Here is a 17636-nt window from a genome sequence, read left to right as displayed (position 1 = left end):
GGTTTATGTGGGCTATAATTAATGCATGTGCATCAGCTTAGTCTGCCCATGTCTTGGCTTTACAAAACAATATCTGATGATAAAACTAAATATATAAAAAATAAATAATTCAACCTTTAAAATATGCAAATATGATCTGTACTGTACCAAAGAGAGCATCACAGAGAGTCTGTCTCTGGAGACACTGAGATGCATTTATTGTCCGATGCACAACCTTCTTGCAAAATCCACGAGTTTATGAAGCCACAGTCCTAAAAGGAAGTGTGCGGAGTATTGAATAGATTACACACTTTCTCACACAAATCACAGCGTGTCCTACCTTTAGACGAAATGAGTGAAAGTAAGTCCTTTCCCATCCTGTGTCTGGTTGAAAATGTAAGACAAAAAGCAAAGCGGTGGCGCAGAAATCACTGGCGGTGTGCAAAAAGGTAAAATTAATGTGCACACATCCCGACAGGCTGCAGCCATCCTCGTAAAACTAAATGGGTATTGCCCCAGTTTCGTGTACCTGGCCACTGTAACCCTGAGTACAGTGGGGGTAACCCGGCTCCATCTGCAACACTTAACAACGAACTGAAAAAACTGTCTTTTACACTCTCACGTCATATCAAAGTCCGAGATACATGTGCCACGAAGAACATGTCGCTTTCAACGCAAGTTTATGAGCGGTCAGCATCAGTTGTCGCCTCTGTGTGGGACCACTGTGCGCTCGGGATGGAGGAGGGAGGCAAAGTGATGCGAGGCGAGCACGACTATCTCCGATCTCTGCCGAGTGCGCCCGAAAGAGAACCCGGAAGTACTAGCAGTGTAATTTTCAGCAGCAGTTCGGCAGCAGCTGTGTCTCGCGTGTCTCCTCCACACACACGACCTCTTTTGCGGCTCCTTTTAAACCTGACCACCACTTTCAACTCATTCCACTGGTCAACATGTCTGTCTTGTGTTATAACAAGGGATGCGGGCAGCGATTTGACCTAGAAAACAACCCGGACGGTGAGTAGTACCTGAGACTAACTATCTGTTAGCATGCTAACCTCTCAACATCTAGACATTTCTGTGACGGACAGGCTGATTGGGCCCATGTCGCCAACCTGGTATTAGCTCTCGGGACCCCACACATTTTACACTTCATTCATTTATAACTGCTATAGTTGATAATAACACATTTACTAAAACAACACATGTTCTCGCTGCTTTATCGCGGTGCTGCGAGCATGCTAAGCTCGTGTTTAATTCAAGATGTTTGTAACCGGACCGTTGTCCCGGGACATAGCAACGTCGGAAGCTGTTTTAAGTTGCAATGACGTTTTTAATTAAACGTAAACCATCAACATCACAGTTCTCAAGGTTATTTATGAATTATGCTGCTTGTTATAGTGAAAGTGAAAGTTTGTGTAACAGTTTGTTCTAAAACAAAAACTGTAACTGAGTGAAACAAAAAACATGTTATTACATTGATAATTTTGTCTGGCTACGAGCCTTATTACAGGTCCAGTTATTGATACATACATTCTGCAAACGAAGCAACTAGAACTAGGAAACGATAATTATGCAAAACTGAAATGCTATAATAGTGTTTTTATTTACAGTGTATATGTACGAATGGAAAAGCTGAGCTTCCCTTGCAATGGCCACTGGAGACTCGTGCACGATTTACAGTACTGTAATGCAGTGTGAATGGGGAATGCCTTTGTTGCATTTGAAACAGTTCATAATAGGCCTGACCATCACACTGAGAATGTAAATTATTTGATCTGTAACTGTATTTGGACTCAAAATCAACAATAACAGACCCGTTCAGACCTGGCCAGATCTCATAAAGAACATGTCTGAATGCTCCCACTCTGACCTTAATGCATCCTCACATCCAATATCAAAAAAACACATTCAGAGGTAGTTTGAGGATGCATGTGGCCCCACTATGGAGCTGCATGAATGAAATATGTCCTCAAGATATATTAGAGTGCACCTCCTCAGCTGATGTCTGATCCATGGCAGCTTCATTTATATATATATATATATATATACTACAAGATGACACTTGATTCGGTTTGTATGCACCTCCATGGTGACAGGAAAAGCTTTCCCAAAAATGAAGGTTTCAAGTCTTCAGAGTTGACTGTGCACTTAAAATGTATAGAGATTGAGCAATTTATCACAGAGCCTGACAGTCTGAATATGTCTGACCCATATAAACCTGCCCCCCCCCCCCCCCCCCCCCCCGGTGCTTTTTATGAGTATTGAAAGAACTAGAGCAAACATTATTCCAGACCTGCTGTAACCCAGCATCTTCAACTTTCTGATAAAATGTTCCTCATCGCCGACACTTGAGATCACCTTGTTAAAGCATCTAAGACAAACAATATATTTAATTAAGTTAGTTATTGTATTATATACCTGATATGAAGTGATTACTATACAAGTGGAATCCGTTGTCAGATCTGATAATCTAGGATGTATTTTAATACCTGGTTCGAACAATACTACATAAGGTTGTCCACACAGATAAAAAGTAATGCACAATCTGAAGAAGAAGAATGTTTGCAGTCTGATCACAAGAATTATTCATACAAAATATATCAGGTATCTTGACCAAGTTTTATTTGAAATTCTGAGACCTCTGACTATATCCAAGATGGCAGAGTAAACATCTGTCCAAATCCTTGACAAGACTGAGACCAGTTTTGAAATGTCACACTACCAGTCGGCATACAAAGACGCAAAATATGAACACACAGTCTGGGGAGGGATGTAAGGTATATTCATGGTCTTTCTAATTCTTACTGCCCTGACGAAAGCCAAAAAGTATGAACTACCATTACTAGCAGTCAAGTGTTAATCTGTGGAAGTGAACGCAGTCTTTTGCCAAATTCATGTAGTCATCGAAAGTTTACAGTGCGTGTTCCTGTTCAAGACAATAGCTCGTTTATGTGTTTGACAAACACATCCTTCAGACATTCTGTAAAGGCCATGGTCAAGATATGTAGATCAGACGATGCTCTTTTTATTTATTTCCTCACAGTTTAAGGTGGTAACATATTCGTCTTGTACTGTTAAATCTGTATATTTCAAGAAGTGCAGTAACAACACTAGCAGGAAAATAAATAACACATATGGTTTTCTAAGGTTGTGATACTCAAGTTCATGATCTTGATTTTCTTAAGAGACTTTTAATATAAAGCCTTTTAATCTTAATATAATTTAACTCTGAGGGAAATAACATTGTCTTCTACCCCAGCGAGTCTTTCATTTGTAAGATATGCCAGATACTCCATGCAGGAGTCGAGGCTAATCTCCATTTTAATAGGATGCCTCTTTTCATAACAGCAGAGTATATTATCATTACCTTCCTGTCTCCGATCTGTATCTATGGCATTTGCACAGACCGGTGACAGCGTGAGCTGCACTGTTTGGAGGAAAATGCTTCATTTATGTTGTCACCCCGCTGAATTTCTTTATTCATTATACAGTGATTCGTCTTTCAGCATTGCTGCCAGAAATGACACCGAAAACCCTGTGCTATACTTTTCATTTAAGGCGAATCTAAACTTACGATTTACTTAAAAAATCTGATGCAACAAACATATACGTTTGATGAATGTTTCCAGCCATTTGTCTCGTGCCCAATTTGTTGACTGTGTGTTTTGTTTTGCTGCACTTGCCAAGGACAAATGCAAATCATTTAATACATTTTAAATCAAAGGCGGTTTATATTTACATGAATAATAACAATTGCTTATAAAAGCTTACCCTTTTTTTGTCCTTTGAGTTGTGCGGTCTGATAAATCTGTAATACTTTTGTCTGCTTAGTATGTTTGAGTGTCTTTTCATTCATTTGCTGCTGAGGCCCTACATTGTGGTACATTTGTTTTGAAATTAAGTATTAAATAATCAAAGAGACTGAATGAAAGTAGTCTGATTTTTATTTTGTTTTTGTATTAAAATCTGCACAAAACATACTAATTTATGACAAACATTGTTCCGAACGTACCTGCTTCCACACAAACTGCAAATGCTGCTGGAAAATATGCAGTTACCACCCTCTAAAGTGACTTTATTTTTTTTTAATTCAAGGTTTCAATTTGTATTTCAGTCTAACAACACATTTGAAGGACAAGGCACCGCTAATGAGAGGTTTAAATGATCAGTGTGTAACTTAAAACAAATACCTGTTACATTCATATGAGCTCAAACAATGTTGATTAAATCCATCAGTTCCACACAACTCTTTTTCTCAGTGTAGCAGTGTTTCCATCGTGTATTGCCTGGCGATATTCCTGCACTGCAAACAGCAATCACTTCCTTTTATGTCAAGACAGACATACCCAGTCATTCCACAGTTCAGGAAAATGCCTCTTGCCCCCATCCGCTGCTTTGCTAAATCAGGTCTGATAGTATTGCTTGACATAGCCCATTTCCAAATGAAGGACACCAGAAATCATCAAAACTTACACATTGCAGCTTTAAGATGAATCTGCAGGTCTTAATACATCATGAATCTAGATTTAATTAAAAGTAACACAGAAAAGCTACAAGTCGGTACTTGATCAAGTATTCAATTGTAACACAGTTTACAATGTTGTCACATACTTTCCCTCCTTCATCATCGTTGTTGTGTTCCCACAGACGGCTGCACCTATCACCCAGGTGTCCCTGTGTTCCATGATGCTTTGAAGGTAACATGTCTGAGAAATGTGCCGTCAGCTCATGTTCTGTTGTCCTTTCTCCTGGTTTAAGTTAATTTCTGTGAAACTCTCTCCAGGGATGGTCCTGCTGCAAGAGGAGAACAACAGACTTCTCTGACTTCCTCAGCATCGCTGTAAGTCCCGCCGTTTTTTACTTCATCCTCTTTAATTCTCAGTGGTCACGTTTCCATTGTCTATTGTGTTCCTAAGCATCGGCTGCCACATTGACTGTGGACATGCTGGGCTGAGTTGTGCGTGCACTCATTGTTTGTGGACTGTTTTCTCCTCACAGGGCTGTACCAAAGGTCCCCATAACAAAGAGAAGCCTCCCGAGCCGGTGAAACCAGATGTGATGTCATCGGGTGAAAAGAAAGAGTCAGACAACCAAAAAACAAAGTTTAATGAGTACATCATCTCTGCGCCAAAGCCTCGGGAAGCTATACATAGACCAAGGTAATCTTCAAACTACCTAAAATAGCTCTTTTTGTATGAGTTCCACACATGAAAGTAGATGGGCTTTTGTAGATATCAAAATTTACTTTGTACAAAAACACATTTGATAATATCTAAACCTTGATTTGGCATCTTTAAGATAACAAAAATAAACAGGCTTCAAGGAAAAAGCTTTGACCAATCAACACATCAGCCGGACTTTCACTTTCATTCTGTATTTTTGTATTTCGGCTTCAAACTAAGACTGAAAGTCCCTGGGTTCGTATCAAATGCATAAAAGAGGATCGGTACGATTTTACAGACTTTAAATCAGAATGAAATCATCAAACAAATACGATCCACAGAACAGTGAGAGGTATCTCTAGTCTTTTACCCGCAGTTCAAAAGAAACTCGACTGCTGAAATGACTAATGAAGAGATTACTATTGAACTGTGAAAATCCTTTCATGTATTGGTCTTTAGCCCTTTGTGCCAGAGTCATACTTTTTGACATAATTTTGCCAGTAATCTGTTCCTTATTTAAAGTACGTAGCAAGAATATAGTTTTAACTCATCAAATCCTTTGTGTTTGTTGTCATTTCAGTGCCGATGAACCGATGGTGAGATTGCAGCATAAAATTGCCATGTCTCTGAAGCAGGCTCTGGAGAAGCTGAAGCTGACTGAAAATGCAGCCGAGAAGAAAGGTGAGGACTTGACTCTTATCTTCCCTACGTCTGTCTCCTCTTTCCTCCTCCATGTCTCTGGACCTCTTCATCATAGATCACCGTCCATCTCCCTGTAACGGGAGCAGGGAAGGTCATGATGACAGCAGAAGTTGATGGACTTCCACTGGGAATTCGACCCCCTCTCCCACTTCTGTCATTCACATCATGACACTTGAGCAAAAGCTGACAGCGTGTCATGACTGAATGCAATTTTTCTCGATGCTCCTCAAAGTTCGGTTGTCAGATTGTCTGTTTCTTTGTCTTTATAGAGGAAGACGGGGACGAGATCAAGATTGGAACATCCTGTAAAAACGGAGGCTGCACCAAAGTAGGTCATTGTGTAGAAAAAAAGAAGTGGGACAAATTCTCATTTTATTGAAATGTATCAAATTTTGTGAAACTTTGACTGCAGTAGGTTTAATATTTTAATTCTTTAAGCAAATTCAAGTCACGTACAGTTAAGACCAGACGGTTAATACTTTTTTTTGTTCTTCAGGCTCTGTGGGGGGACTGTGTGTTTAATGGCTTAGATTCCCCACACAGTTCCTTTTATTCAATACTCACTTAGCACTTAAAAGTATCCATCATTGTATTTTAAATTAAAGCTACTGAAACTTATAGCCTAAAGGAACAAATCATATTAACCGCAGAAAAATAATTTTGGCCATGAGTTTTTTTTTCGGAGGGATTAAAAGAAAGGTGTAATTAAATTAAAAATAAAAACAAATCATGTTTATTTAAGGTCCAAGAAGAAGATTAAGGGAGGTTTGATTCAGCTTCTTCTCCACATCCACAGTCGCTCTGTTACACATGTAGACGTGGTTTATACTTCAGCTAGAACACAGAACTTTTCCTTTTTTCCTTGATTCATAAAGAAAACATATGGAAAGCTGTAGCTACTATATGACCTCAATGCACCACACTCTTGGAATATGTTTGCAAAACTAGAGATTTCAGGCTGCGTGTGAATAAAAGACAATACGATAAAAAACCTTTTCGGATTTTCCTGAACTCAATCTCGTCCCTAATTGAGCCTGTTGGAGCAGAAACCTCAAGATTAGGCCATAAATTGTGCGGGGAAAATTTGCATTGACTGGTTTTCGAATAACCCTTAATTTGGACTTGAACAACTTAAATTGTTTTGAGATGTTCTCATACGGGCTGCTGAATTGAGTCCATTTTTTTTTTACTTTTCAGATTTTTCCATGACCTTAAAAAGGGAAAGAAGTAGAATATATTATTTCATACATTCCTCTGTAGCATTGGATTAATATTCTAAAATATACTGTAAGGCTTAATAGGCAATATTCTGCCTGGCACTGTTCATCTAGAGAGATGACGGTTTTAAAGAGGGAAATGTTAGACTTTTCCGTTTCTAATAAATAACCGAGACTTTCTTAAGTTTGGCGAGAACTGCATCCAAAATTGATGCCTAATTGTATTATTGCTAACACAAACTGCTCCTGCTTTAGTCTGAACTACACTATTGTTGTTGTCGTTCTCAGAGTTTTGAAGGACCTGCAAGTGACTCTGAAGTGTGCATGTACCACGCTGGGTGTCCCATCTTCCATGAAGGGTAAGAACCTGTGATCCTTTTTTTATTAAGAAATATTATAGTCTTTGGTTTTCACTATTATTTATTTATTTATGTCTATGAAAGAGTTGATTTTCTCTGTCTGTAAAGAAGCGTGAAGGGCAACACTAGTATTTTCCTCTTGAAAACGATTCCACTTCATGGCGTATATATATATACATCACTTCTCCTGAGTGACAAGTTATTGACTGCCACAAATCCAATGTGTGTGTGTGTGTGTTTTTCCTGTGTCCCCAGGATGAAATACTGGAGCTGCTGTAAGAGGAAAACCTCCGACTTTAACACCTTCCTCTCTCAAGAGGGCTGCACCAAGGGGACACATTTATGGAGGAAAAAGGACACGGTAGGTGTGACCACTTCACAACGAGTGACTGTGTCTGCATTTCTTCACAACAGCAGGCAAATTAAACTTCGTTTTACTCCTCTTGAAATTGTCTGACATCTCCCTGCAGGGAAAGAAAGTGGTTCCATGTCGCTTCGACTGGCACCAGACCGGCTCGCAGGTCATCATCTCCATCTACGCCAAGAATGCCGTCCCAGAGCTAAGCTACGTGGACGCAAACAGCACCACGGTGAGGCACATAATAATCTGTCATGTCAGTATTCATCTTACTCTTTGATTGTGCTCTTTTTTTTTTAACCGAACATATTTTTCTTTTTTGTGCTCCAGCTCAACATACACATTATATTTGAGGGAGACAAGGAATTTGAGCAGAAAATCAGCATGTGGGGAGTAAGTACAGCATCACTTTGAACCAGATATAAAGTGTTGTATACTGTGTTTGTGTAGCTCATAAGATGCCACAGTATAATGTTAACTTATGACGTGATTCCACCGGCTCACCGGTACCAGGCACGTTTTTTTATTACCTGCTCCAGTGAGGTTCTGCGGCTGTATTGCAGTCCAGTGAGACGGAGTCTATGCTCAGGTCATGGAGGAAGTTCTGAACAAATAGTTAACTAATTCTAATGATTCAGGTTTACTGAAAACAACTGCTTTACAAGTCACTAGTCACTCGTTTGTGTAGTGATGACACTATTTTTGTTGTGGAAAACCAAGCGAGCTGGGACCATAGTGGAAAAGGGCCATTATGTACTACAGTGTGCACTTATTAAAGCGGACCTAGACCGAAAGTTCCAATTAACACTGTTTTTTAGTGTGTATCTGTGTCATTACCTTATTTACCAAGCCCTGAAGTTTTCGAAACAAACAGTTCAGCCATTGCTGAGAACGCTGTGTTTTATTGTAATCTCGGGCTCAGCGAGATCTCTGAAAAAACCCGGTCCGGTTACGTAAACAGTGGTTCTCCTGAACAGCAGATCCTCCTGCTCCGGGCACATCCGGTTGCGTACATTGAACCGCAGAAGAAGAATAACATCCGTTGTGGATGTGTTTCACGAGCGACAGTGTCTTCTGACTCCGGGTCAAAGTCATAAAAGGGACTACGGCGGGGAGTCGTGACGAAGCTATTTTTAAACATTGTTAAAACAATGTTTTGATAATGAGGAGCAGTGCATCCACAGTTCCATGAAGAGCTGCGCTTCTGAGAGGGGTGTGCTGATTATCTCGCTTCCGGGTATTGGCCAATCACAAGACAGTTGGGATGGCTCTACACTGACTTGCCAATCACAACACACTCTGTCTTCTGGGTGTGAGATTTCAGTCTGAAACATCGCGTCTGACGAGAGCTTCAGAAAAGAGAGATTTCTATTGGCTCGTTTACAGCAACTAGGAGGTTTTTGACCATAAAAACAAGTTAATGTATGTAAGTAGACCTCCATAACTAACATATATGTACAACAGGACCACTCTATGTGAGCTTTAATCATCATAGTTAGTATTCATTAATTACTTAAGTTGTTTTGAAAATGACATTTTTCTGGATATTGCCATTTACACAGGAAGAAACTTCGCTCTTAAAAAGAGTATTGCTCCAGTAATGTCTCCGTGCACACGAAACCCCCCTAACGAAAAATTTAAGTTGCTGTGAATTTTTGTGAACACATGCTGTGACATCATTTTCCCAAAGTATTGGTTGTACACACGAAAAACACAAGAGTGGCATTTTGAGATTTTTCCGCGATACGACACAAAATATTGTTTCCGTGTGAATAAAAAGTATTTTTTAATGAAGATTCTCCTAAACTTGTTCTCGTGTGTGCGGCCCTTACAGATTATTCAACTGACGGCTAGTGTTTGGATCGAGCATGCAGATGGGAAAGACACATTTTCATTATTTTCCTGAGGTTTTCGCACTAGCTAACTCGGGGAAAATTAGCAAACAACTGCTTTGTCAAACTCAGCATCTTCTTGTACAATTTCCGGGAAAATGTCAGTGCGTGTCTGACAGCACCACTGAATATTCAACACTAATTGAATCATGGCTGCTCATAACTAAGTCTGTTTGCCAGACATCTGGCTTATCTGGGAATCGCATTATGCCAAAATAACTATGCTGCTCTTGTTTTCCGCCTCCTCACATTGGGTAAAAGTGAGAGGCAATCAATTTAGTTTGGGTTGTTTTTCTAGCCCCAAGCTGAAGATAAGAAAATAATTGGAAGTGCTTATTGGTTAGATATTCTTTTGTCTGTGGCTTTTCAAGAACTTCCCCTTTTTAACCAGTTATTTTCTTCGACACACCCCCTCTTTTCCTTATAGGTCATAGACGTGAGTCAAAGTAATGTGAACATGATGGCAGCTAAGATCGAGATCGCCATGAGGAAATCCGAGCCCATGTTGTGGGCTCGCCTGGACCTTCCTCCCCCCGTCCCCCCGCCCAAGGAGACCAAGAAGGAAAGTGAAGAGTCTGATAGTGAAGATGAAGAGGATTCATAAGGATTCACAGTAGAGAAAAAACTTAACATTCTTCACTTTGGAACTTTGGCCTCTTCTCCTCACTTGATTTTTGCCCCGTTTTTCCTCAATCACTTCAATTTATTGTACCTTGTTCATTGTTGTTTGTTTGATAATCGAAAGAATCAACTATTTTTACAACAGATTTACACGTAATGAGCGAATAAGAGAAGGGACCCTTGACCTTTAATCGTGAACTGAGGGTCTGGGTTCGTGCGTGACCATATTTCATTTTACACCATAAAGCCTTTTCATGTCAGCTGCTCATCACAAAGGACCACAGTTGTGACCGTTCTTCTGTTCCAACACGGTTTGATTCCATTTCTTTTCTTTTTTTTCCTTATCACATCTAAATGTTCTTGCATTTTTTTTCATACACATTTTCATTCCATCCTTTGTCTCCATCTTGTATAAATGATCGTATCATTTCGTCCACTCGTATCACAATCACGTAAAATGTGTTATTCTGGACATCTCTGCCTGTAATTTCTAAAATGTCCATGCATAGAATAATAAAATGAATTTTATTCGGAATAAACAGTGTTATAATAATTACACTACAGTGCACTGGGACTATCAAGCCTAAAATTAGATATTTGTCACACCTGCACTGACTGTATTTCCTTTTTTCCACAGTCAAATTGTACACTTTTCTCCAAATTTTTAACACCTTATCGATAATGTATGTTTTAAAGTGATCAATGCAATATTTGTCCCCGATTCTTTTGTCAAAGCATAATGGCGGCATTTTTATAATGAGAATGTTTACTATAATATTGCAGAAAGGCGTCTGAATACAAAGTACTGTGTTTTTTAAAAGAAACCACGCTATTCGCGACAGCATGTGTCAAGGCTTGGAATGTATGAAATAAATTTGGCTGAATGAGACCACATCGCAAGGGTGAAGTCATTAGAAATCCCATTTTTCCAAACCACAAACAAACTTTTTGTGTCAAACTTTTATAATTGGGGTGATGCATGCGATGGCCGACGTGTCCTGCGGTGAATATTCCCAACGCAGTCGTGCAGCGGATTCTCCGAAACGCTCTCTGTGCTCTGTTCGTGTGGCGTTAACACCAGAAGCTTGCAGCCGTTGGGACCTTGAGAACTGAAATGGCACTCGTGAAATAAGTTGATGTGACCTTTCAAGTGAAGGTTTTGAAACCAAACTGGGGATTTCGGTGACTTTTACAAAGGTTGAAAGTTGTTGTGTTTTTTTACGTATACGTGACTCAGGATTGAATATTAAAGTTAGACCCTGATGTGGCTAGGTGTCAGACCTTGGTATGGAGACATTATCACTTTATTCTCTTTCCAAACACATAAAATAACAATGAAATGCGGTTCAGTCAACTCTCACATACTGGAGTTTGTGTTATTCTGAATGTTTAAATCGTGTTCTTCACAGAATATAGCACCATTGTGTTAGACATTCAGGAGGGTTTGTTGGCAACATGTGTAATCACATTAAAACAAAAATAGTTTGCTTTTGAAAGCCTTACAATAACACTTGAGGGGTTTCCTTTACATCTTGAGCTGACGTGGTTCAGTAGCACCAAGGAGGGGTTTGTGTTTTACATTTTCAAGCACCTTTAAACAAATATACAGTACATTAAAGATTCCCCACTGGTCAAAAAAACTGTTTACATTCACATTTTAATTGGTTTTTTTGTCAGTGGGAGTGCAATCACTTCAGGGTTAAATAACTGATGCATGCAGGTTTTTATCAACCTCAGCTTCATTCAGTATCAGTGGGAACATGAGACCCAGGTGAACACACTTGGATCATAAGGATTTACTTCCTTTCTAACACTTGTGTTGCAAGGTGTTTTGCAGGGTTCCCACACCTTGGTCAACCAGGACTTTTCAAGGGCTTTTCCAGGACCAATTCCCTCAAATTCCAGAACCGAATGTGCTGACATGGATTCAGATCGGAGGACAACTTGAAAGAGCGTCCACTTTTATTGATTTGCAGCAAGCGATTGTCCTTGGTATCTTTGGTAAGCCCGTCTTTGTAATTTTCTTAAGTGAGCCAGAGATCTTGGAATTTGCATTTTCCGTGCATCACGTCATTTGCTCACTCTTGCTTAACGTTACTCACTCGTTGACCTGCATGGAATCTCATGTCAACGGTGGAGAGGGAAAGTGGATAGTAATTATGACACAAATAGCTGGCGCTGTAACAAACAAGGGAGACATTTACCTTAATATTCAAATTTCAAGCACTTTTGATTGATTAAAAGAGACATGCAGTCCTGGCTGATTTCACATCGATGTTTGGTAGTTTTGGTAGTCGGCTCCCACATTGCCTTTGGTCAAGATAAGTGGTTGTCTTTCTGAGAAAAGGTTCCTCTGATACTTCTTTTTCGGCCACAGTGAACCTCGGAGTCTGCGTTTGGCAACGAGAACGGCAGCAGCGACTCCCACCGCCGCGATCCCCCCGACAAGCGCCGCAAGCAGCATCCAGGGCCACGCGTCCTGCAGCTCCTCCAGGTACGGACGCATGGACTCTGCCAGTCTCTGGTCTGGACAGGACAGGAAGGTGTTGGAGAACAATGTCTTTGACATCACTCATCACTTCATAATTGGTCTAAAATGACCGTATGGGGCTAATATCAGTATCGGTAGATACTCGAGTTTGTGATATTGGTATCGGACACAAAAAAAAGTGCTATCGTTCCATCCCTAGTGACATTATTATCCTTTTATATTCATCTGTGTAAGATAAGGGAATATTGTTCTGTTGTTTTCCTGTGGGGAAGTTATTTAGTATGCAGAGGGAGAATGGGGGAAACAAACACAGATAATGGGAAATAGTAAAAGCCCTCCTTGTGTGCAAATGGGAAAAAAATGACAGAAAATTAACTTACTGGCATTCAGCAGGGAGGAGTATTCGTATCCAAGGTCCTTGCTGGAAACAAAGTATTCTCGATTTCTGTGCAGGGGCAGGAAAGGCACCATGTGATATTCACTGTTGTGCCCAATAGGAGCATTAGAGTCCGGATACTGGGATGGAGACGGCGTGTACCTCCTGAGCCACTGCTCATAAATGCTTCAGTGAGAGAAAAGGGAAACACATGCAGTGATGACTTAGTAAATGCAGCTCGTTTGTATCTCCTTGTGTGTACCTGCCCTCTCTCACCTGTCGACATAAGCGTGGTGGAGGATGAAGATGGGGTCATTTGCCGAGCCCTGCACTGACGACATGGAGCCATTCATGAAGACGTGCACAGCGGCGTGCATGCCCAGACGAGAACTGCTCCCAAAGCCGGTCTGAGGATCCCCGAATCCTGCAATTTAAGACGTGAATCATCAGCACGGACAAAGATAAGATAAGATAATAATATTCTACTGACAGCACCTCAAAAGAGTGTTTGATTTCACACATTTGTCTCCTGATACCAGAATAAAACTAAAATATATTTGTACTGCACTTTCATGCCACTTTTCCATGAAAGGTGTACATTTATATATATGTAAATGTCTCGATAATAATTTAAGTATTCAGTTTTCTTATTGTATCGTTCATTCTTGTCCCTCTCTCTTTTTTAATGTTTTTGTTGCCTATTAATTCTGTGTGGGGTCAATAATGTCAATCCTGATTTAATCTAATCTCGACAAGAATGATTTTCTGTTATTTACTCCACTCAGCTCGTATAGATATAGATATCCTGGGATGCACTAAAAGCCTCTGAAGCTGTAGTTTATTAGAAGCAGCACTTTTTTCTGGACACTTTTGTTGTGACATTCAATCAATTATTGATAAAAAAAAGAACACATTTTAAGTTTTTACTTTAGTTTCCCTCAATATAAACTGAATGTTTACAGACTTGTCATCTTGAATCATGAGTGCAGATCAGGCATTATGAACAGATACTGGCTAGACTTTGCATGCACTCTCCAAACTGTGCATGAGTACTGGTTCAGTAAACACAAGTAATTTCAAAGATAATCTGATCGACATGTTTGTGTTTATCCTTGTTTTGCAAAATGTTATGAGCTTCCTTTTTTTAACTTTTGAAACTATTCAGTTTATACATATCGTAACAATATAGATTTATGTTGTCAGGAACTATAAGGAGTATATGTTAAACTTTCAAGCATGTATTAATTCGAAATGCTGCATATTTCCTGTCAGAATGATGTGTAGTTACTTATACCAGTCCGTACAAACAACGATGTGTAATTTCAGGGGAAAAAACAGATGTTCCCTGACCGGGAATCGAACCCGGGCCGCGGCGGTGAGAGCGCCGAATCCTAACCACTAGACCACCAGGGAGCACATGGCGAAAATCGTACGTGATGGCCCTATATAGATGGGTTAACGACGAGTCGTACACAGTACTGATTAATTTTGTATTGCAGACGTGTTGCTTCGCTGTTTTTGTGCGCAAAGTACCACGTAGACAAGAGCGTTGACTCGCCTCGAATTCGCTCCCTCGAATACGGCGGTCCGCGCCCTCCCCTCTCGATAAATCTATTTGGAATCATCCACTTCCTGTTTGCCATTTCGGACCTTCCACCATGGATGTATGGTCAACACATCCATGCTTCTGCGTCACGAGTGTAAACTCGCGGGGGACTGACGTCTCTCCAGCTTTCGTCTTCGGAGTAAGAACTATTTCTACAAATTACTACAATTACTACTTTTACTCATGTCCTAAATACTAACAGCGTTTAACGGTACGGTGCTAAAGTTCGGTTTGTCACATACTGAGCTAAAGTGTATGTAAAGTAGCTAGTGTGTCCATAGTACAGCACGGAGACTAATGACACACACCTGCAAGTTGTTTATATTGTTGTCCATATTTCACATGCTTTGACTGTACATTTACATAGTATATCGTTAATTATAATTTCACAAGCTTCAGTCGTGAGAATTCACAATATATTTTTATATTTTGTGTTTTATGGAGACTGTTACCAGAAACTCCTATTATGTGAGTTTTAACTGTTTCATGCATGATTTATACAGGGAAATACTGTTAAATCGTGGCAATGCATCACATGATTGGGAAATTTACTGTGACATTATTTGATAACCGACTGTGAAAATACAGCAGAATTTGCTTTAAGTATACAGTGATTTATTGTAAAAGTAATGCCAGTCATTTACAGTAAATGTACAATCATGTACAGTGAAAATTGTTTTACGTTTTTTAAATCTTACTCTACACACTTAAACACACTCTATTTTTGTAACTGTACTGTTCATATTCCTGTTCTTATATTACCATTTTGCTGCTATCCTATGTGTTAATTTGAATTTATTTGATTATTTTCCATATTGTACTGTATCGTATCAAAATCGTATTGTGTGAAATCGTGTTGTATTGTGTCTCATGTTGACTCTCTCTGACCTTCCATAGTGTTCCTGAAGCTCATGTTGGCGCTGCGGTCCATGGCTCCAGTGTCATAGTTGGTCAGACTGAGCGTGAACTCCACCTCATCCGAAGTCGGTAATCGTTCCACCAAATTGCGGTTGTGGTTTCCAGGGTTACGACGCACTGGTCCTTCTTGTGTTGTATCACACAGCACGCCTCTCTCGTTGTACTCCTCTGCTCGGGAACACAAGACCTGCACATTTGCAAACACATATGATGTAAAAAATAGAGAACGCATTCAGAGAGAGCAAACATCTGCCCACTTTCACCCAAATGAACAATTCATCAACATGTAAAAGGATTAAAGGATGGGATTGCAAAACATTCACTAAAACTTCACTTAATTTGAGGCAACAAAACAAGTGGCATTACTTCCAAGCAAACTAATAATTGTGAAACAAAGAGAAGTATATTATTTTTTTGCAGACAAGAAAATGTCCAAACCTACCTTGCAAGGGTCCTCCTGAATTGGTATAACCCTCCATCACCAAATTCTAAATCTAAATTATTCACTATATAATAAGGTCAATTGATAAAAACTTCAATTTAACCAAAAAAAATGCTCTAATAAATAGTGGAGTATTGGTTGCCAAGTTGCCATCAGATTCGGTACCTTAATCATGCGTGTTCCTTTGCTGTTTGAAGTTTTCCCTTTAAGTTATAATGTATTGAGCATTTGTACTTCAGCTCTTAAAATCATTAATACACATGACATACTTACTTATATGCATCAAATGCAGCTCAAAGTGCTTCACAACTTAAGTGTAAAAAGGGATATTTAAAGACATAAAAGATCAAACGTATAATAAATAGACATGAGAGTATCGAAAGGAAAGTGTTTACAAGTCCCAAAATAACCAGCAACAGGGGGACAAGGGTATTTTAAGTCATTTAAAGTATTCAAAATATTTAACATTTTGGTAATTTTAAGTTAAAACATTAGGGGAAAAATCCTGTATTACTCAAAATCTTGTCTGGATAAAACAATTTAGTCAAATTTGCTTCGATAAAATGCAAAAAAACACTCTATTGCCAATGGCAAAGAATTTTAATCAATCAGCGTACCTCTAAAACAGAAAAATGCTGGCAGATAATTAAAATATGTTGAATTAATGATGTGATTGTGTTTACCTTCCAGGACGAGAAGACTGATCCAGGACTGAGCAGATTGGCATCCTGGGGGCTCCGGGCCCCCATCAGCTCGTCTGTGCACAAATCGCAGTCCTGCGCGTCCCTCCAGTCCCAGTACGGGATTGTGAAGCTCGTGTCTCCGGTCAGCTTCCTGATCTCATGCTCCCAGTGCAGCAGGTAGACACGGTGCCATGGCAGAAACGCAGGCGCCCAGTGCGCAAAATCCACGTCGGTCCACACGTTGCCCGGCGGCCCCAGTAGCGCGTTGCGGGACACGTAGTAATGCATCCACACAAAAACATCATACACAGACACATCAGCAAATATCGGGTTGGAGCCGTTTTCCATCTGTGCGTACGTGGCCGTGGCCACAACATAGTCCTGGCTGATTGTCTGTTTGGCCAAGTTCAGGTAAGAAACCAGTCTGATCCTCTCTGACCTGGACAGGTGGAAAATGTTCCTCCTGAGAGACTCTCTCCTCTCACTGCAGTCTGCGCCAAAGTAGCCAAACTTACAGTCCGCACAATTGAAACCCATGAAGTTCCCTGCGCACTGACAAGTGCGGTTGTAGAAAACCAGAGGCCACTTCTCTCTGTCGTCCAGCCCGGAGAAAGGGTACTGCGGCCCGTCGGGCTGCTCCGGCACCTCCACATCCTCACACTGGCCTCGGCCTGAGTTGACTCCACAGGGCGAGTCGTCCCCTTCCCAAGCCGGACAGCACTCCTTGGTGCGCAGGGCCTCCTGCGTGACGCACAGACGCGGGAACTGTTGATGGCTGGGTACAAAATACAGCACGAAACTAAGTATAATCAGTGGAGACATTTCAACGATAG

The 17636-nt window shown here is 40.3% G+C and overlaps 2 protein-coding genes across 2 annotated transcripts; one reads left to right on the top strand and one right to left on the bottom strand.

Moving 5' to 3' along the window:
- Positions 1-926: 926 nt before the first annotated feature.
- LOC310927369 (cysteine and histidine-rich domain-containing protein 1-like) lies at positions 927-10270 on the top strand (the record flags this gene model as incomplete). Its single annotated transcript, XM_083889664.1, has 11 exons — positions 927-990; positions 4624-4673; positions 4760-4816; positions 4975-5135; positions 5719-5819; positions 6110-6168; positions 7346-7416; positions 7672-7777; positions 7887-8006; positions 8105-8167; positions 10094-10270. 11 exons carry the CDS (start codon positions 927-929, stop codon positions 10268-10270), a joined length of 1029 nt encoding a protein of 342 aa, XP_083745790.1.
- A 2283-nt stretch (positions 10271-12553) lies between these two features.
- Positions 12554-17627, bottom strand: LOC310927368 (tyrosinase-like; the record flags this gene model as incomplete). The annotated part of the gene is made up of 5 exons (XM_083889663.1): positions 16804-17627; positions 15649-15865; positions 13431-13578; positions 13159-13340; positions 12554-12813 (listed from the first exon to the last, which is right to left on the bottom strand). Exons 1-5 carry the CDS (start codon positions 17623-17625, stop codon positions 12554-12556), a joined length of 1629 nt encoding a protein of 542 aa, XP_083745789.1. The 5' UTR covers positions 17626-17627.
- Between the last annotated feature and the right edge of the window lie 9 nt (positions 17628-17636).

This window comes from Microchirus variegatus (assembly GCF_963457635.1).
Source record: "Microchirus variegatus genome assembly, chromosome: 5".
In the NCBI taxonomy this organism is placed as follows: domain Eukaryota; kingdom Metazoa; phylum Chordata; class Actinopteri; order Pleuronectiformes; family Soleidae; genus Microchirus; species Microchirus variegatus.
Note: the sequence above shows the minus strand (reverse complement) of the source record. Positions and strands in the feature narration are given on the sequence as shown.